Source organism: Brachycentrus maculatus, unplaced genomic scaffold (genome assembly GCF_059751285.1).
Source record: "Brachycentrus maculatus isolate JH-2025_06_01 unplaced genomic scaffold, ASM5975128v1 h1tg000002l, whole genome shotgun sequence".
NCBI lineage: Eukaryota > Metazoa > Arthropoda > Insecta > Trichoptera > Brachycentridae > Brachycentrus > Brachycentrus maculatus.
In genome coordinates this window covers 1,100,648-1,123,095 of record NW_028280757.1, presented here as the reverse complement: position 1 = coordinate 1,123,095, position 22,448 = coordinate 1,100,648, and the positions used below count along the sequence as shown (strand labels likewise).

The 22,448-nt window shown below is 31.2% G+C and overlaps 1 protein-coding gene across 1 annotated transcript in view; it reads left to right on the top strand.

Moving 5' to 3' along the window:
- The first annotated feature begins 3,538 nt into the window (after window positions 1-3,538).
- Window positions 3,539-22,448, top strand: part of LOC148314058 (ciliary microtubule inner protein 2B-like) — a 37,991-nt gene continuing 19,081 nt past the window's right edge. Inside the window, exon 1 of the mRNA XM_088258812.1 lies at window positions 3,539-3,857. Within this exon, the coding sequence (XP_088114938.1) occupies window positions 3,787-3,857 (71 nt within the window). The 5' untranslated portion in view covers window positions 3,539-3,786. The remainder of the gene's footprint in view (window positions 3,858-22,448) is intronic.

Below are 22,448 nucleotides of genomic sequence, written 5' to 3'. Positions count from 1 at the left end.
TCACAAGTTATAATTCTATATTTTTAAAGCACTGGGTACAAAACACACTTCAACTTGTCACACTTGTAAACATTTAATTGGCTCAGGTTATCATTGATGAGGATGTTTGGATTGTTTTCTTGGGATTTACTTGTTAATATTTACTTTTTTGTTATAACTCATTATCCACTAGCTCAAATTCTCCCTCATTCTCTTTTCTGTTATAAATGATTCATTTTAAAAAATGGAGTGGAAACGCGCTTATTTTCATGTATTAAAAGGTAAATATCTACCTCGGTGTAGTGGAGGGTGTATTTAGCTGCCATGCCGAAGGTCCCGGGTTAGATCAACGCCGATCTACTCGGTCTTCTTTTTCAGCTTGGTGTAGGCCTTGTGGCCTGTTTTTAAGATAGATTAACCTCCTGCGATGTTGATTCCCAGCTATTAATCTCCTCTTTGGTGTTCTGCCCGGGAGCCGTTTATCTTGGATTTGGCCGTGCACTGCGATGTGGGGGAGTCTGGGTGGTTCCATTCTCTATCTACTCGGTATTGGCTTGATTCCCACGGGAGTCAAAATAAATGATTATGATTTTTTTTTAAACTGATGTTACTGAAGCGTAGGGCTGATCACCTTGCCTTCATAGGATCAATATTACGCTGCTTCGATATGATGCAGTGAACCATTGGGTGTGAATAAGGGTTAGAAGTAGAAGATATGGTAAATAACTGGGTAAGCTCTCATCCTCAGGTTGAAGTTCTTCTGTTATTGGTAACGTCACCTAGGCCATACCTTGGAATCATATTTTCTTTCTGCAGCAACCATAAATTCTTTGTTCTTCCACTAGATGTCTTTTGAGGAAGATCCACGGCGATTGCCTGGTTCTCAATATGATCCTGTTTCTTTAGCATTCCAAGAAAAACACCCTGGTGTGAATGTTAGTGTTAAAATCCAAATTATTTTACATTCTGTTTTCCTTAGTAAAAACTAGATTTCTTTTAAGACGAAATTGAACACAAAAGAAGAAAAAAACAACTGGTCTTAACCTTTTCTTCTTTTTTCCCGAATCTGCACTCGGGGAACCGCATTGGAGCTATGTGGTGTTAACTAGATCATTGATCATATGAAGGAAAGGTGATTAGCCCTGCGCTCCAGATTTTTTAATCTAGGAGTGGAATATGTTTGATGAGATACGGATGGCATAGGTAAGTGGAAAGACTCGAGATGAAAGGCATTATTACTATATGACCAAGGAATTGGAGCTAAAATAGTAGGTATTGTGTAAGAAAAAAGCAGCAAAGGTCAAGAAACTCGGAGCTGTGTATCCGCATTTGTACAAGGAGTATTTATTCCTTGTGGATAAAGAGTTTACTTCTCTTGAGGATATCTTAACCACTTTACACTCGTTTTTTTTTAAAGAAATTGGTCCAAACAAATCTATTTTTTTAATTATGTACTCATAATTTTGAAACAACATATTTTTGTATGAAGATATCAGATGTGATCGAGCGCGGACATAACGCCAAGTGAACGCGCTCACAGGTGAGACCACGGATCTAACGTGAAAGACAATTCACGCTCACCAGTGAGTGCGCGAGTGTAAAGCGGTTAAAGGACTCATAGGGCGTTTGTGCACTACCAGTCCAGTTTTGAAAAATGAAAGTGACCACGACAGTTTAGCGTGATCGAATTTACGCGCATGTTCATGCACCGATCCGAAGAAAGATGGACAAAACCACAAGCCAATCATCGTTTTAAAACGCTAACGGACATGCCGGATGGTAAATACACCCATACGCCCTTACAGAACTTTGTCATTCTAGTTTTCCCTAGTCATAATAAAATATCAAAAATATCTCATTAGTGAAAAATAAGTTTTTTGACTAGGTAATAAGGAAGTCAGAATTTACAGGGTTTGCGCCTTACTATTGTCTGGCTCAACTGAATTCTTTAAACACTATTCTTCATCTTTCTGCAAATGAGAACAAATATATTTACTTTTTTTTCAAACCTTTATTTAGTAAAGATCATTCATATACTATTTCAAAGCGCATCTGTTGAATCGGACCTGATGTACGTGCGATTCTTCTCGATCCGTGAGGGTTAAAATCAGTATTTGTGTAGACAAACTGAGTATTTCGTAAATAATAGGTATGAGTGAGAAACAATATTATTTATTAACTGTGTTTTTAACGTATTGTCATGACAGCGCCTTTCAAATTCACGTTAGGCAATACGCTTAACGCATTAAAATATATTACGACTACCGATATTACGATATATTACGATTACCGATATTCAGATTTGAAAAAACTAACTAACCACCACACCGCTTCTACGTAGGAGTAGGCAGAGAGAATAGAACGCCTCACCAATCTGTCTTTCCAAACAATTTTCGCCTCTTGTATGTAATCGATGTCCTGGGTATTACAGAAAAAATAACATAAACTACTTTGTTCATTCTGCCCCTCAACCGCACCCGATGGTGCATAGCGCATTGCATCAGTTGACAAAATGTTTACTCAATTATTAATTATATTAAGGCAGTGTACAGTCTTGCGCTTCAGGTACCAGTTCAAGGTATAAAAAAACATTAAAATGAAAAATTAGACTACTAGGAATTGAATCCCGGACCTCCAGCAAAATGGTCTAACCACCAAACTACAGAGGCAGGCTAAACGGCATAGTTTAGATAACTTTGAGTAGTTCTGGATTTTAAATCTTGGTGTTTTTAAACTAGTTGTCGGTCCGTATTATCAGGAAACATGTCGCCGAAAGAAAAAAATAGCAACGAACTTTTATTTTTTGGCCAAATAGAAGTAATATGTTTTATCCAGATTTGTGAACAAAGATTTGGAGACTCCCAAAATGTTGTGAATTATAAAGTTAATGTTACGTAGTTAAAACGATAACTTACGCATGGAGTAAACGCCCTGGGATCTTTGCACCAAATAATTATATATTTATAAATTTTCTGAGTAATAATAATAATAATAAACCCTTATCCACACCCCAATGGTGCATAGGGCACTGCTTCATATGAACACAGTGTTATCTTGATAGTTTACACACGAAGGAAAGGTAATCAGCCCTCCGCTTCAGGTACCAGTCCAGGGTAATATGGAATAAATATTACAGTGAAAAAATCACTTATATTTATTTGACCCCCCTGGGAATCGAACTTTCCGAGTAAAGTATTGAAAAATCTGCTTTAATGATAAAATATCAGCAAAAAAAAAGCATTAGTTGAACAAACAAAATTAGACAACATGTCAACGTTAAAATGTCCACAAAAATAAGCATTAGTTAAATTAACAAAAGTAGACAACATAAATTCAGGTATACAAATACACTACACAAAAATTTAAAATGGGATTTGCAAACTGAAAATATTACAAACTGAAACTAAAATCCAACCGGAATCCAAGAAGAAAGCGCGCGGCGATATAAAATATCGAATACAAATGTATTGTTCAGGCATATTTCTGATAAAGCGGAGTTTAACTCTTCGAATACAGTAACTGCAAATAAAAAAGTTATACCTCTGCCGATCGCGCTGTTTTATAACGTCAGCGACCGCTGCCGCGAGTAGACGTGCTCTAGAAAGTGCCAATGACCGCTTGAAATCCGATTCACGTAGTGTGCACGAGTGAAAATCATATTTGCATTCGACAAAAGTGAATTCATAAAAGAGAGCGCCCTCGCGCCGTGTTTTTAATTATAATAAAATGATCTCGCCGTAGATAAAGTATTATTTTGTTGTAATTTCGAGTGAAATTTTTCGATACGATTCGAATAGCGCGCGGAAAATGTGGGTTGACGTCAGTAAACAAGAACGACAGAATTACATGTCGCAAACTAATGGATGTCTGATGCCGGGGTGAGTTTATTTTATTACGTTTATTTTATTCATATTTTATTATATACTTGTCCAAGTGTATTTTATATTTTTACCAACATTAAGTATAGTCGAATGAGATAGAAATATATATTTTTAAATATATTTTAATAAGCGATAATTTATTTACGTTTACTTTCTACAACGCATACCTAACTAAATAGCGAGTGTTTTTGCCTAGAATTTTCACTCATGAAATTATATTAATATTTTCAATATTATTAATATTTAAAGCGTTTACTTTGTGGTTAGTCATTTTTAGTAGTTTGTGTAGTTTTAAGTTATGTAGTTACAAGTGTGTGAATAGTGCTATGGTAGTGACGTGTAGTATTATTTGCATATTGTTGTAGTGATTGTCCTGACGGAGAGACGGTACGTCTCGAAACCGGTAAGCAAAAAATATCGGTGAGTGGTAATATACTAATATTACTAACATTTTTGCAGAAGTCGTAGCTAGATTTCAGAGTCACTTGGACGTTATTTAATTTTAAAAAGATCCTACAAAATTTCTTTTGTAGATATTTATTTCTGAAAGAAAAATTCGCGAGTTACTTTGGTTATGTGTCCAATTTACTATGTAAAATACTGATAAATTATTTGCATTCGGTTACTGTTAATAATATAAAATTTTATTTTTCTGACTGAAAATTAACCTGCGTGTTTATTTTTTGTGAGAATTTCCGGTGTTACGTGTTTATACATGTTTAAAAAAACATTCCCGATTTTTTTTTTTGACGCAAATAAAATATCCAATATGCATCCATTACATTAATTTATTAGTAGTGTTACTATAACTGACCTAACAACGTATAAATTAAGTTATATTTACGGGAAGAATGTCAAATGTCTTTTTGACCTTCTTTTTTTCCCTAATTTACTCATTCCCCGAATTTCATCCGGTATTCATTGCGTGTGCAGTAATGGCTTTTATTCGTAATTTTATTACACTCTTATTAAATTCCGGACAGTAATTCACGACAACTGATTATTCATTATGGAAACGTAGGAATTAAAAATATATATAATGCTTTCCCGTTTTGACATTATTCGATAGCATTTTGAAAGTATATTTATTAATTTGATTTTTGTAGTACTTACTGCAATGGTCATTAGATGCCCTTATAATACAAGAAGATGTAATTAATATTAAAAAATCTGATCTAACATTTTTTGATCATCATCTATGTTGAAATGTCAAAAACTGTAAAAATTACTCCTATGTTGGATACATTCAAAATGTTGGATTTATGATTATACACTTTATTTTAATTTATTTGTTTTATTTATATTTATATATATATATATATATATATATATATATATATATATATATATATATATATATATATATATATATATATATATATATATATATATATATATATATATATATATATATATATATATATATATATATATATATATATATATATATATATATATATATATATATATATATATATATATATATATATGTATATACAGTAGTCGAGGCACATACAGATATAATATTGACATACAGATAGTTATACAGCACTTTAGGTAGATGCGGATAGGGTCAAAGCAGAAGAATATATGATTTGATTTAAGATAAACTTATTTTATGACAGCAACAGAAAAAACGAAAGTTACAACAGTTGGTGCCCACGTTAGGCACTGAAGAATGTTACTAATTGTATTATATTTATTCCGAATGAGAATCTCAACCAGTAGCTGGCTGTCATGCTTAAAACTGTAATTTAATGTATAATCCGTCAGAAGGCAGACGTTGGAGTTTTAAGTGATTTTCCCTAACCACGTGGTAGCCATTTTTTTATTGTTATCTCTTTTGTTTAGAAGCAGAAAAATACACGGAGATAAAAACAGACAAAAGTATTTTAATTTAGTATATATATGGTCAAATTTTAGGCTGCATAATAAATTTAATATCATGTTTGTCGGCATTTCCCAGTATGTAAAATAATTTGGTTTTGCACACATCCAAATAAAAGGGCCTATTCTTAATAAAAGCTTTCCCAATCCTCTCAAACTTGAGACGAAGCTTATATTGTTTTTATGCCAAATAAGATGGAAATCTGAGTATTCCAGGGCTTACGACCTGGCATTAGGCTGGCATAAGTGATCACTTTATACACTTGTGCAGTTTTTTTTTTAAACAAAAAAGGTCCTGGAACTCACTTCATGTCAAGCGTTTTACTAAAAAAATGTATTTTCAAATATCATTTTAATATTCATTACAATACCATATTTTATCATTTAGACGAATCGTATAAATATAGATCGTAATTACGTAAGCGCAAACATTGTTTCGTCTAACCGATTTTTTTTATTAAAAAAAATATATATCTGTGAAAAAAGGTGCTGGAACGCCGTTCCACCGCGTTACATGAAAAAAAAGCCCCGTACTTATTATTGAACAATATGCATCTGTGAAGTTTTTTGTGTAAATATCAAATAATGTCATATAATGCTTGCGCGGCAGTTTGAATAAATATTTAAACAATAAATAATCCGCTACATCTACCATTCCCAGACAAAACATTTATGGTATCTATCGATTGCCTTCTGATGGTTTGTTTCTATTTATTCGTTAACAAAAAAAAACACGATAATAGGGACCCGTTGATCATATTGCAAAGGCCTAGTTGTTCAATCTGTGGAAAAATTAGTAGCGGATTATGTTGTTAAATGAATTTAAGAAGAGGACAGGTTTATTTAGAGAAAAGTGTTTTTAAAACTTTTATGCAAATTAAGCGTACTGAAGAAAAATGACTGAATATGTTTCCACAGCATATTCGAAAGCGAGTTGTAATCGGTTTTACTTTATATACGACAACTTATTAAAAAATTAAATAAATAAAATAATTTAATACCTTTTTTGATTAAATCTCAATATAGATGAAGAAGAATATGAAAGTCTGGGTGTTTACAGGGCTTATGACCTATCATAGGCCGGTCAAGTGGTCACTTTACATGCGTGCAACATTCACTATTGTACCAGACTAAATTTTCGAAGTATTTGGATACAAACTCCTAGATATATGATACTCAACTATTATACATATCATTAATCTCATGACACTGTACATTTGAGTTCACTAGAGACATCTATGATTGGATTGGGAAACCTTTTATTTAGCAGAGACCCTTTTATTTGGATGTATGCAAGATCATAACCGGATTATTTTACGTACTCGGAAACGCCTGAAAACATGATTATTTTTTTTTATGCAGCTTATAATTTGACTAGTTATTTTTTATTCACAATATTTTGAGTGTGTCCAAATACTTTTTCACAAATTTGAGTTTCTCTATTTAGGAATTATGTTTACATTTTTGACATCTCAAGATGAGATGACAAAAATGTAAAAATAATTTGAGAAATCCGTATTTGTGAACAAGTAGTTGGACGCGCTCAAAATGCTGTAAATAAATATGATACCCTTATTATATTGAGTAATTTAAATGCAGAGGCGAGTTGAAGTAAGATTAAACTACAAAATACACACAAAAGAATTGTAATTATGGAACGTAATTATAATATTATATTCTTTACTTGGATTTACGTACCTACAATGTCACTAGTGCACTACCAGCCTAAACTTGGCATTGTCTTTCTGTCATTTTATGACCAATGAGGAGACGTAGAACCCAACCTGAGAGTTAGACACACGAAAAAATAAACATCACCACGAACAAGGTATATTTGGTACTGGCACAAAATATTTACATTTAAAAATCAATTGTTTCAGATGGATCTGATGTAAAAATATGTTAGTATTTATTGAATAGTTTTTATAAACGACTTTAAGAAGATAAAACATATTGCAGGTAAATTTGTAAGTTTTTTTTTAATATTCAAAGAGACATGCCGACAAAAATCATAAATTCCTAGATACTATATTGTAATAAATTTGTTTACTTCATAGCATACAAACCATGGGTATTATCATACGTTCTGAACACGCTATTTTGGAAGAAATCACTCTCTATATTAAAGAAGATTCTATCTTAATCGACTATTGTTAAGTTATTTTGTGCTTTATTAAATGTATCTTTTTTCGGCATAATTGTCCGCTAATTTTAGTGAATTGTTAGTCATATAAATGATATACGGTATGGCCGTATGTGGGATATTTACTAAAAACTTTTTTTTCCTTCAAACACAAACACTAACGATTATTTCATTTTCGTGAACCTTTCATATAATATCATGTACAAAAATATTTAAAAAACGTAATATTTTTTATTATACTTATTGTTTTGGTAATCACTTTGTGTTAAGACATGATGAAATTTAAAAGAATAATATTTTTTTTTTTTAATACGAATATTTTTAATTTGTGTTTTTTTTATATAACTGTGATTAGAAACAGGGCGTACTTTTATTTGGTTAATATTTCAAAATAATATTTTCAATACTCGTTTAGTTCATTTTTAGTTTTAAATTTAAAAAAGGGCTCTATATTTTTAGAAAAATTTTTATTATCGAAAGTTGAAGAATAATTTGAATAACAGAATGCTATTTGCCTTAAAATGCCAGTTATCAAATGCCGTTTTCATTAAGAAAATCATAGCTCTGTTGAACAATAAAATGACATCATGCAAGAGAGATCTTTAGGTTTATTACGGATTATCTTTAGACTGGGAGTACTCCACGATGTTCGCTGAAGAGTGAACAGTAGCCAACATTGCATGCTTGCATGACTTATTCCGACTATAATTATAGTAACGATAAATGCACAATTAAATGTGGATTAAAACAAAACCAATAACTCAGCTGACAGCTCAAATCTCATCAAACTCACAATTACAATTCGATCTTGATTTCTATACATTTATTACTTATTTATTTAAGTATTTTCACAAACTACTACCGTAATAAATGTTTTATTGTTAAATAACACTACTGGTACATACGAGTAGACACTACTTAAAAACCAATACTTTCAGAATCGCCACCTGGCAACCTGAATGTAGTAACAGTTTTTAACCTGACGACATTACAGAAAAATCACTTCACCTTGAGTCGCCATGATAATTTCAAACAAAAATAACGAAAACACGCGTCCACATGACAGAGACAGAATAATTTTTGCCGCTTTTATATGCGACCAAAAGCCGACGATGAACGGATCCCCACACAACTCATGGCTGATGGGAACCACTATATTCAGTAACAAAAATAGAGACCAAATATATCCTGAAACTGAAAAAAAATGCAGGACCAATCACCTTGCCCTCATAACGTTGACAAATAAAATAATATTATGTCAGACAGACGCGGTGCCCTTTGTACCATTTGATGCCTTTATGAGTCAGAAAAAATATAATTCATCATAAGATATTTGGGATAGAAATAATCATTTTCGATAATTTAGAAGTTCCAAGAGTAGTGTGGTTATCAATCATAAGTAGATTTGGTGAATGTTACACGTATGTAAAGTGATCTTTCAGACTTTCATATTCTCCTTCACTTGAGATGTCAAAAAATTATTTAGAAAATAACTCAGATTTGCGAACAAGTATTTGGACACACCAAAAATGTTGTGAAAAATTATAAATATTTTCCCAGCTCTCCTTCATTCACACGCACAATGTAATTGACACCATTTATAGTTTTGTTATAATTGTACTGACGAATAATATAACTTATATGTATATTAAATATATATATATATATATATATATATATATATATATATATATATATATATATATATATATACTAGCAAAAAATGTTAGTACCACTGAACTGTGTCGTACAATAATTACTTTAGCATATTGTTTTGGACAGAGCGACTGTGGCCTTATGTTGGACCAAGCCTTCTTTCTATGACCTATTGTCAAAGCCTCCGGGACCAATGTGACCCATTTTACCCATATATGGTCAGTGAATTTATTTTAAAACGCAACACGTTATATTATTACCATATTACATATGTCTCTCAGAGAAGATTGTGCTACTGCATAATAGATGTTCGAGTACCTATAATAAATGTTCGAATAGTGATATAAGGATGAATTCATGGCCGAGATATGCATGTAATAAAATACCTAGGTACTTACCTATACATTTTATTAAGTACTACAAATAGTACCTACATAAAACAGTTCTACCACCAGATGTCGCATGCGTCGCACAGAATAAAACAAAAGACATCCGATAGAAAAAATATAATATTCTGAACTGTCAGAATCAGATAGATAGATATAAAAATTATTATAAAGGTAAATTAAGAATAAACTTTAATTATAAACTTTAATTACAAAGCAATAAGCAATTTTATTATTATACACCCACTTTACATATTATTTACACCCAATTTACAAAGAAAAATATTACCACGTTATATGCATTAACGATAAAATGATGAAAGGTGTGTTGAGATGGTTTGGGCATGTTAATGGAATAATGATATGGTGAAATAAATTTATCCGAGAATAAAGGTTGAAAAATGTTAAACATTTAATGTAGAAATACATTGGATAGATGCTTCGTAGCTTAGTTAGATAAAACGCCAGATCTGATATCAGAGAAGCCGGGCTCGAATTCTGGTGCAGAATAATTTTTTTCCTATCATATTATCTCTTCAAATAAGTGAAGAAAGAACAGTTAAATAAATTGATGAGGCGAATGTGGTTGATATAGAAGGTGGAGAAGATTGAGAAAAACTTGTCCATGTTCTAGTATTTTAAATACTACTTGTAAGCGGCCAGGTCAGGAGTCTTAATAATCGGCGGGTATGTATGAGGAGATGCATGAATATGTAAGACGCGAAGATTGAGTGCAAATACTAATTGGTGTGGCGTTCTATTCTCCCTCGCGTGGCCGATCGCTTAATGAATCGTTTAATTGTTTTATTTTCTATGTACGTACATAATACAAAAGCAATGAAGAATATGTTATATTATTTTTTGACATCTCATCAAAGATGACCTTCTCCATATTTGATGAGATGTCAAAAAATAATATAAAAAATAACTCCTATAATTAGAGATAATCCATATTCCAGACACACTCAAAATGTTGTAAGAATATGTTACATTCATGTATGAAGAAATCACTGCTTAAGTATTTTTTGATGAACTAGTCACATATCCCACATTGTCTTACGATGACAAAATACCGATTCATCAAAATTAGTCAACTGTCAAATAAATTACTGTTGCTCAAGGCTGCATTCAGCTTAACTTTTTCTATTAAGTTTTCCGGTGATATTTTTACATTATTTTCTCAAGTGTCAGCAGAAAATCAAACAAACATGCATTTAGTACACGTCAGGTACTAAATATCGACCCACGCGTGTTTTCGACTAATTAATTAAACACCACGCCGCTTCCCCACAGGGGTAGACAAAGAGAATAAAACTTAACACCAATCTTTTTTTTTTATTAATTTAATATAAGTATTTACATTTTTATTTATAAAATAATACATTTGAATCATTTATACATATGGAGAACTTTTATATTTCGATGCGCTGTGCCTCTCCATAAAAGAGACTGTGTTCGTGTGCTTGGAGAGTAACTTATACTCTCCAAGTTATTACAAACAATATTCGCCTCTTCCACATTCATGCATCTCCTCATACATAGCCATAGATTACTCCAACCCCTGGCTTGATCAAGTATTTAAAATACTTGATCCTGCTAAGTTTTCCTCACTCTTCCACTGCTTCTAATACCAATCTCATTCACATTTAAAAAATTCTATTCTTTTTCACTCATTTGTTTGCCTCCGTAGTGTAATGGTCAGCACGCTTGGCTACCGTTCTGGAGGTCCCGGGTTCGATTCCCAAGGGGGGTAAAATAAATATAAGTGATTTTTCATGTCATATTTATTCAATATTACCCTGGACTGGTACCTGGAGCGGAGGGCTGATCACCTTTCCTTCATGTGTAAACGATCAAGATAACACTGCGTTTATATGACGCAGTGCCCTATGCACCATTGGGGTGCGGATAAGGGTTTTATCATTTTATTATTATTGAAGAGAGAGTATTATAGGAAAAAAACTGTTCTGCGCTAGAATGCGAGCCCGGATTCCTTGATGTCCGATTTGGCGTTTTATCCAACTAAGCTACGCAAACATCTATTTACATATGTTTATTATATATTAAATGTGTAACATTTCAACTATAGCTTTATTCTCATATCAATTTGTTAAAATATCATTAAATGTCTCTTCACGGTCGCGGAACACAAACACAAAAGTATTTAAATCGCATGGAAAACTTTAACAATGCATTTCCTAGAATAACGGAAAAAATGACGTCATTGCAATCCTACTACATACTTGTGTTTTTTATCGAAAAATTTGAAATCTCTGAGTTTAGAACATATTGTGTAATAGCAATACACACGATGAGGTAGGTACCTGTTGAATAATATTATCTATGGCCGATAAGAAAGTTAAAATTGGTGAAAACGGCTCTACACTAATTGTTATATTGTTCTATTTAAATATTTAAAAAAAAACGCGGTTTTAAATTCCCTTTGTATGGATAGGTACTTGACAAAACGATTAACTGTTTTTTTTATGTAATCGTATTAAAGTACCTACGCATTAACGATTCAAACAAAATAGACTATAAAGAATTTCCCGCGTAAATGTACAAATATATAATAGGTAGGTGCCTTCGTATATTTTCTTCGCCGCGCATTAAAATCAGAACATTCGCGTTCCATAATATTATACAATATTTTGCTAAAATGATGATCGTTCATCATTTACCTCGTAGCATGAGATTATCAATAAATAATGTTCCATTGTTATTTAAGTAAAAGGCTTTTAGCGGGTATCTATTTTCACGTGTACGAAACACCACACAAAATGAACATTTTTTAAATTTCCATTACTCGTACGATGGTTTGAAATACCAGTTTTTCTTTTGGCAGACGTTGGGTATGCATTGAGTATATATCGTGGTTATACTGGCAAAAAATGTTAACTCTAAAAACCCCTGTTTGAATTATCACTGTTATTTAAAGCTTTTAGCCTGAATAAAATACCCGCTATTAATCTTTAAGTCGGATTTACTTTTAAAATCATATTTATATATATGTATATATATATATATATATATATATATATATATATATATATATATATATATATATATATATATATATATATATATATATATATATATATATATTATGTAACATTTCAAACTAATTAGTGCATTTGCCAGTTTATAGAACGTTGAAAACTTTATAATTTTTTTAAATATATTATTTAGTTAAAATGGCATATTTTCAAATTAACGTTTTTTGCCAGTACACCCACGATATTATTATCAGTTTGCAAACATGCTAACAATCCACTAACTTCGCTAAGTATCCATAAATCCCAAAACTCGATATAATAACATGAGCAAGCATTAAAAGCTATTAATTTTCAAATATTTTTATCGGCCTCCGTAGTGTAATGGTCATAGATATCGAACCTGGAAACTACATGCTGTAGTTTCCAGGTTCAATTTCTAGGAGGGTCAAAATAGTATGATCCGATTTACCATATCGCTCACTCCTTTCAAGAACGTCATAAATCAAAAATCGTCAATTTTCAGTTGTGCATGTTTTCGGAATGCCCAGAAAATATACTATATCCCAGCAAAAGAGGCATATTTTTAATTTAATATTTACCCGCTACAGGGCAAAAATGTTGTTTTTGCATTTTGAAGAAAAGGTATCGTTTAATTATTTTTTTAAAAAAAACTAAATATTTTCAAATAGAGAAAAAACCTTCAGGTTTTACCTAAAACGATCTGTTGCACAGTAAAAAGTTTAATAAGTGGCTTGATATTTATTTTTAATACATTGTGTTATATTTTTAAACTTTAAAAACGTTCTCCTGAAAAATCCAGTTTTTTTATTTATGACGTTCTTGAAAGGAGTGAGCGATATGAGGAATCGGATATTGTTATCACCTACTTAAAAAATAATTAATTTAATAAAAATCACGTCATTTTTCTTTTTAATGTGCAAATTAAAATATTAACAATTTTCAACAGTATTATGAGTATATTCAAATATTTAAACACTTACGGGTTACTTCTATTGATGTCTCAACATAAATGAAGAAGAATATGGAGGTTTGGATATTTACAGAGCTTACGATCTATCATAGGCTGGTTATACACGTGCACCTAATATTTACCATTTTACCCTTGATTGGCAATTTCACTACTCAAATTTCGGAGGTTAAATTTATCCTTCAACTGACATCTTCTTTCACAAATAAGCTGTCGGTACCATCTATGGTTGTGTAGAGTTTTTTATTCAGCAGAAACCTTCATAAATGTATGTAAGATTCTTATCGAATCATTTACATACTAGGAGACGCATTGAAAACATGATTTTATATTGTAATCTAACTTATATTTTGACCGGTTATTTTATTCACAATATTTCGAGTGCGTCCAAATACTTCAACTTTGTAAAAAAATGATACCTTATAAATATGTTAGATTTTTTTTAAATTGATCTTGGTAGCCTAGCTCTAGGATGTAAAAAGAGCTTTATACAATTAAAAAACTTAATATAGATCAATTTCTATACATTTGTACTTAATACAATACAATCTTATAATTTTAGCTGCATTGAGCCTCTCCAAAAAAGGGATTGAGCTCTTGTGCTCGGAGAGGGACTTTTTTCTTCTTTTTTTATTGTTTTTTGTTGATAGTATCACGTTATACATTAAAAAAAATATTAATGTAAAACATATATTGTTATGCGATGCGAGAGAGTTATGTTGTTTAGTTTTTTATTGTTTATTCTGTATAGTTAATTTTTTAGAGTGTTTGTGTCTTTTATATATTTAATTTCTAAAGGGAGGCTGTTGAATTTTTTTATTCCTAAGTTTATATAATTTTGTTGGTACTGTTTTGTGTTGCATTTTAATATTTACATTGTGGTAATATCCATCCATTATTAATTTAAGTTTTACTTAGTAAATACCACTATTTCTTAAAATCTATTGTGACACGTGTTTCGATGCAATCCATATCATTTTCAAACGCCGTATTTACGGAGTTTTCTTGCTGAAATTTGTCACGTGTCTTAATTAAATATATAATAACGCATCGATTGCAGTCACCCCATTGATAATTCACTGAATTTGACCCCATTATAGCACGGCACGAGGGTGGAACTCAGTTCTGACCTATTTTTGTCGTTTGGTATCAATTCACGTGTTGCCATAGATATGCCCTTGAAATATTTTTTAATAATTTACTATTTTTCTGGTGCGGCGAAATAAAAGTATTTTTCCCAACTTTGTATTTATCGCTCGTAAATAAACATGGGTGTGTGTAATTTAAGCCACAAATATATCCGTTAGAAAAGTACCACAATACAATGGTTTTTCTTTAGTTATAGAAATGGCTTCATCATTTATTTTCATAGTGCTGTGTTTTAAGAGTAATAATGACTTATATTATTCTTATAATACATTGGCTGATTGAGAAGTATAGTGAAATGTTAAGATATAAAAGTTTTTTAATAGATTTATATTATCCACTGACACTTCGTGATGGAATTGCATTTTTAATATATTATTAGATTAAAACCAATATTTTTAGCTTTTCCACTTTATTTTAATTTGACCAGCGACGATGTCGGTAACGACGAAACCCGGTCGCTGGTCAAATTAAAATAAAGTGGAAAAGCTAAAAATATTGGTTTTAATTTAATAATATATTAAAAGTTTTTTTCTTTAAAAATGGCGGAATAAAGAAGTTGAGCTAAAAACTCAACGAATTAAGCCATGAAGGTATGTAAGTATGTTTTAAAATAGGCAAAACACAGAAATTGAGCTAAAAACTCAACGAATTAAGCCATGTAGGTATGTAAGTGTGTTTTAAAATAGGCAAAACACAGAAATTGAGCTAAAAACTCTATGAATAAAGCCATGTAGGTATGTAAGTATGTTTGAAAATTAGCAAAACATAGAAGTTGGGCTAAAAACTCAATGAATAAAGTCATGTAGATACGTTTGAATATTTTGCAAAACAAAGTAGTTGAGCTGAAAAATCAATGAATAAAGGTATAAAGGTATAGTTGAAAAATAACAAAACAAAGGATTTAATCTAAAAACCTAATAAATTAAGGCTTGTAGGTTTATTTAAAATCTGGTAAAACAAAGAAGTTGAGCTTAAAACTCGATGAATAAATGTTTGTAGGTTTATTTTTAAAATGGCAAAACAAGGATGTTGAGCTAAAAACTCAATGAATTAAGGTATGTAGGTATATTGAAAAATGGCGCCTACAGCATGGCTCTCTTGTATTGTCGACAATCGACACTCAATGCAATGTCCCACTTAATAAACTGTCGATAGAAGAGTCGCATCATTGGATTTCACGGAGCATGGACATTGGAAATTTATTATTTGGGTGCAGTGACCTACCTTCACTTCTTTGCTTGGTTTCTGTTTATTGAACTAGCTAACCTAACCTGAAACAGGGTTGGGAGCAAAGGGACACGCAAACGGTTTGCCTAACCACAAAATATACATTTTTATCAATGATAATTCTTACCTATTTCTCTTGGAAACTCGTAAAACATTTTTACTTAATTTTGAATTAAAAAAATACATCCACGTTCTATGGTTATTTACTGATTTATTTTAATTTATTTTATTTTATTTTCGGGAATTGTACAGCTTTACATATAAAAAAATATATAATAAACAATAGTTACATTAACAATTATAAACATTACATTACATTAACAAAAATAGTTACGTTAAAAAATATGTTATGTTGTATTGATTAATTTATATTTCAGATAGTAGGATGAAAAATTAGACCTCTACAATATCGTAATTTGAAAATTCTTATTCAATATTTATAATGTTTTAAATGTGGAGAAAATTATCATTTAATACATAAGTAGGTGTTTTAACTTGAGACAAAGCATTTATCGTTTTTACATCGATGTATCACTCGTGGGGTGAATTATCCAGGGTATTACATAGAAATAGAAAATTTAATATCAATTCTATGAAGCATTTTTTAAACCTACATTTCTGGAGGAATATTGAAAATAAAATAATAAATCTATTACAAAAACCTTGATAATTTTGTAAGAGCTTAAAGTCTTACCCATTTTTCTTAAATAATTGAATTTATACAGATTCCAATAAAAAATTTATAGTATTACATATTTGTGTTCTAAAGATACATAAATATTCACACTATTTTTTTAATATTTTTACACAATTTATATACTACTTTCAAGTATTGTGAAAATAGAAATCAAGTTAGGATCATAGGACCACAATTTGACTCATGTACGTATTTATTATTGTATATTTTATAAGGTTTTTTATTGTGTTTTTTTTATACATTTTAAATCATACAATTCACTCAATTTTATATATTCTAATGAATTTGTTGATTATCAACAAAAAAAATAGATCGCTTGTGTATAATATGCATCTCTTTGTGTCAACCCTGCACTTAACGGTAATGCTTTTACTAAACAATCGATGCGTTTGATTGACATAATAATGGCGCACACCTTCCCAAACAGGCACGCCATTTTTATAAGTGAGAATATTCAAATTTATACAATATTATATTGTAATTGTCTGTTTGCTGAGAAGACATGAGAATTTTTTAATATTTCAACTCGCTTTCTTCACGATAAACATAACCTACCTGCGCTATGAAAATTGTTTTGGTGGATAATTAAATATAATATATTCAATGTACGATGCTTCTTAAAATTAGGAGTTTTTAATCACAACAAATAAACTAAGAAAATACGGTGCCATATTTATTTAGAATTTGACTTTCAGAGAAAAACGATTTAAAAAAATATATATATTGTATAAATAAATATGTGTATATATATATATATATATATATATATATATATATATATATATATATATATATATATATATATATATATATATATATATATATATATATAATATAATAATAAAAACCTTATCCGCACCCCAATGGTGCATAGGGCACTGCGTCATATAAACGCAGTGTTATCTTGATCGTTTACGCATGAAGGAAAGGTGATCAGCCCTCCGCTTCAGGTACCAGTCCAGGGTAATATTGAATAAATATAACAGTGAAAAAATCACTTATATTTATTTTACCCCCCTTGGGAATCGAACCCGGGACCTACAGAACGGTAGCCGAGCGTGCTGACCATTACACTACGGAGGCGGACTATATATATATATATATATATATATATATATATATATATATATATATATATATATATATATATATATATATATATATATATATATATATATATATTGTATATTGTTTTGGGAGTATGCATTAATTGTATGGATGGATGAAAAATATTCGCAAATGCGTGATGATATTTCGGCAGGCTTCGGTCACGACAGCGTTTAAACTGGAGGACTATACTTTTCTCTTACGTCAGGGTTCAAAATAATTGACATTTACTTTTATGATTATATTAAATCTCACTTAGAGAAATGTGAAAATAATCTAATTATATTATTTTTCTGTACGAGTCCTTGACCTTACAATAAATTGTTATGTACCTACCACTTACTTAATATTAATTTTAGTTTTACTTGGTAAATACCACTTTATCTTAAAATCTATTGTGACACGTGTTTCGACGCATTCCGCACCATTTTGAAACACATTATGGTAAGCTAAGACTAAATTTTAGAGTCGTCTCTTTGAGACGTTGAGGAACGAAGAAAAAGTAAGAGCTGTTTCTTATTTTTATTTATTAATTTTTTCACCATTTACTTATATTGGTTTCCAACACTGTAACGTCTTTATCGCTTAGACCAGTGGTTTCCGGTTAGTTTTACCGGAGTACCACTTCATGAAAAACCTTAAACTTTTGTACCTATTATTGCGAAAATGATAAATAAAAAGTACATAAGATTTTTTACAACTTTTATTACCATCAAAAAACATTTCGCTGGTTGAATGCCAAAGGGGACAATGCAATAAAAATTTAACTCTTTATTCCAAAAATGGTATCGAAATCGTCAACATTTTCATATTCGAAAAAGACACCCATGATTCTGGCGTTAGAAATGTCCACTTCATTTAGAATCATGGATGTCTTCTTCGAATATGAAAATGTTGACGATTTATATACCATTTTTGGAACTAAGAGTTTTTTTTCGTTGTGGCCCTTTGGCATTAAACCAGCGATATTACTGATTGAATTATCTTAATTAAGAGATTGCGAGCGTATCTCTTGATGCAACTTCACAATATGTGGTACGCGTAGCCCTGGAGGTACGCGTACCACTAATTGGAAAACACTGGTTAGATCATATGTTTCTTTCTTCTTCACGTATCTTGTCGGTGTCACTTGTAAGAAAGTGTCCCTATTTTGGGCAGTCCAAAACAGCTCCTCGACGTTCTGTACTCCTGTGCACTCGTGCATATTATGGAGCCAGGAAAGTCGCCTTCTTCCAACACCTCTTCTACCCTCGATCTTTACCCTTAATGATCAGTTACAGTAGCTTGTACTTTTCTCCTCTGAGCACATGTCCCAAATAGGGTACTTTCCGGTTTTTAATATTCGATATTAGTTTCCTATGCATATTCACCCTACATACAAAAAATTATGTCTTGTCTGTGACAGTCAAAAACGTAATTATTTGAAAACAGTTTTTTTACGGAAATGGCAGCGCCATCTGTTGAACGTAACAGAACTACACAATGTTGCACATCGTATATGGCGTACAACGTGTTTTTTTGGCAGGTGATTAAATAAAGTAGGTATGTCCACAATCTTTATGAAATTAAACATGTTAGAAATGTGTGCTTTCTATTTTATTTATTTTCTCCATTTAACCAGACTGAGCCACAGTAACGCGTTGCCAGATAAAGCTAATTATAACTATAAAACAAATACGATATACGCATTCAGTGAGGAACGTCCGCATAAAACGGATTTTCATCCGTATTTTACAAGAAATATCGTGCTGTAGCATTGATAATAAATTTTATACGAGCTACGAAAACTTCTACCAAATCATAAATTTGCATATTCTGTATAAATTATTTATTTTATTATTTACCATCCTTATTCCTATCTTTTAGGGGGGGGGGAGATTAGTTTTGCTTCTTTTACAACATCGTTAACCAGTATTGACCTCACGAAAAAATTAGATATATTTATTTTCACATTATTTTTTGACATCTCATCAAAGATGAAGAAGAATATGAGAGTCTGGGTATTTACGGGGCTTACGACCGTCATAGGCTGGTTTAAGTGATCACCTTACACACTTGTAACATTCACCAATTCTACCCATTATTGACAACCACACTACTCAAATTCTTGGAAGTTCTATATATATTAACCAATTTTGACCAATATTCTTGAATCACTGTATTTGGAGATAATCCAGATTTTGGACACACTCAAAAATGTTGTAAATAAATTTATTTATTTATGGATAAATAATATATCTAATTGATTTATCATACACTTCTTTAAAAAAAGTGTATTTTATAAAGCCTATGACGGTCGTAAGCCCCGTAAATGCCCAGACTTCCATATTCTTCTTCATCTTTGATGAGATGTCAAAAAATAATATTTTATAAAGCGTTATTTTCGTAAAATACTACCTCAAGGGATAAAATTGGGCAAAAGGAAAAAGTGGAAATGATTTAGCTAACAAATGCGTTTTTATTTTATCATCTCACCCTCACTGTTTCTTACTACTGTTGGTAGAGCATTCCAAGACACCGGTTCCGCAACAGCAAAGGCACGCTCGCCGAATTGCGCCGATTTCGTGCTGATAAGATCACTTTAGCCATAGCACTTGTAGCCGATCGATTTTTTAAAATTTTCTTATCGAATTAAAGATCGTTTTAGCCCAGTAATATAACAAAATGGTAATCAAACAATCACCCCTTAAAAACACGCTACATGTTATACTTAAGATTTAATCTCTTTTCGTCCAAGCAGTTACACATAAATATTATATTTTATATTGGTCAATACACTACTTAGCTACTATTTAAAAAATAAAAATATTGAACGATTTTTGTACGCAAGGTACATAAAATCCAAGTACATAGGTATTGGAAATGAAATATTTTAAAGTAAATTCACGTGTTTTATATAACTTTTCTTCTTCTTCTAACCCATATGCGCACCCACTGGTGCATAGGGCACTGCATACTATTGATGCAGTGTTTTCTTGATCGTTGCTTACATTCAGGCAAGGTGATCACTCCAGCGCTGCAGAGACTAGTCCAGGGTAATATTAAATAAATATTACAGTATAAAGTCAATAAAATTAATTTTCGCACCAAACCTGGGAATTCAACTTTTACTTGGTGAATACTGTCTTACTGTTACTTACGTCTTATGTGATACTATCTTAAAACTATGTATGTTTTAGTTTTTGGTGAAAAAAAAGCGAAGGGCTGATCACCTGGAAAGGTGATTAGCCCTCCGTTTTAAGGAATTCATGTGTTAACGGTCAAGATAACACTGCGTTTCTATGATGCTGTGCCCTATGCACCATTGAGGTGCGGATAAGGGTTTGAATGAATAAAAATGACACAGGTATAATTTTCAATTAAACGTCCCGTAAATACCCTGACTTTTATATTCTTCTTCAATTACGTTGAGATGTCAAAAAATAATATGAAAAATAACTCCTTTAACTGGAGATAATCCAGATTTGTGAACAAGTATTTGGACACACTCAACATTTTATAACTCATCAATAAATTTCTTGGCTTAATATTTTACGAAAATGGCGCTATATCCATTTTTTCTTTAATAACTAAAGTTTTCCCTCTATTGTCCATGTTTCCACTAAAGAATAATAAGAAACAGCGCCAAAACGTTTTTTATCCTTCAAAGAGCACAGCTTTTATTCTAATTAATAGTGTTATTTACCAAGTAAAAGTAAAATATAAAATGGACAGAATATTACCTCAAAGTAACTGCCAAATCAATTAATCAAATTAACGTAGTTTACATTTCTATATTCAGACATTGAATTTTTAATAATCAGGCTTTACAAAAACGTAATGATAGTTTATTTTTATTTATTACTGACGTGTTAGACCAGACGACGCCGGTAATTTAAAATTATCTTGGAATTGCTCGTAGTAATAGCTAACAATAACAAATAATTATAGTAATGATTGCCATTCTCACAGTATTCAGGAAAAATAATACGGATGTAATTTAAATAATATACTGTCTTTGCATATAACCGAGTCTTTAATTAATTTAGACATTTTTTTGCTGAATTCCTGAAGAAGTATTTGATATATTCGTTATGGACAATTATAGAAATTAGAATCATACGTTCACATTATACTACTATTCGGCAATTTTAACTTTTTTTTAATATTTATAATTTATGTCCGCCTCCGTAGTGTAATGGTCAGCACGCTCGGCTACCGTTCTGGAGGTCCCGGGTTCGATTCCCAAGGGGGGTAAAATAAATATAAGTGATTTTTTCACTGTAATATTTATTTAATATTACCCTGGACTGGTACCTGAAGCGGAGGGCTGATCACCTTTCCTTCATGTGTAAACGATCAAGATAACACTG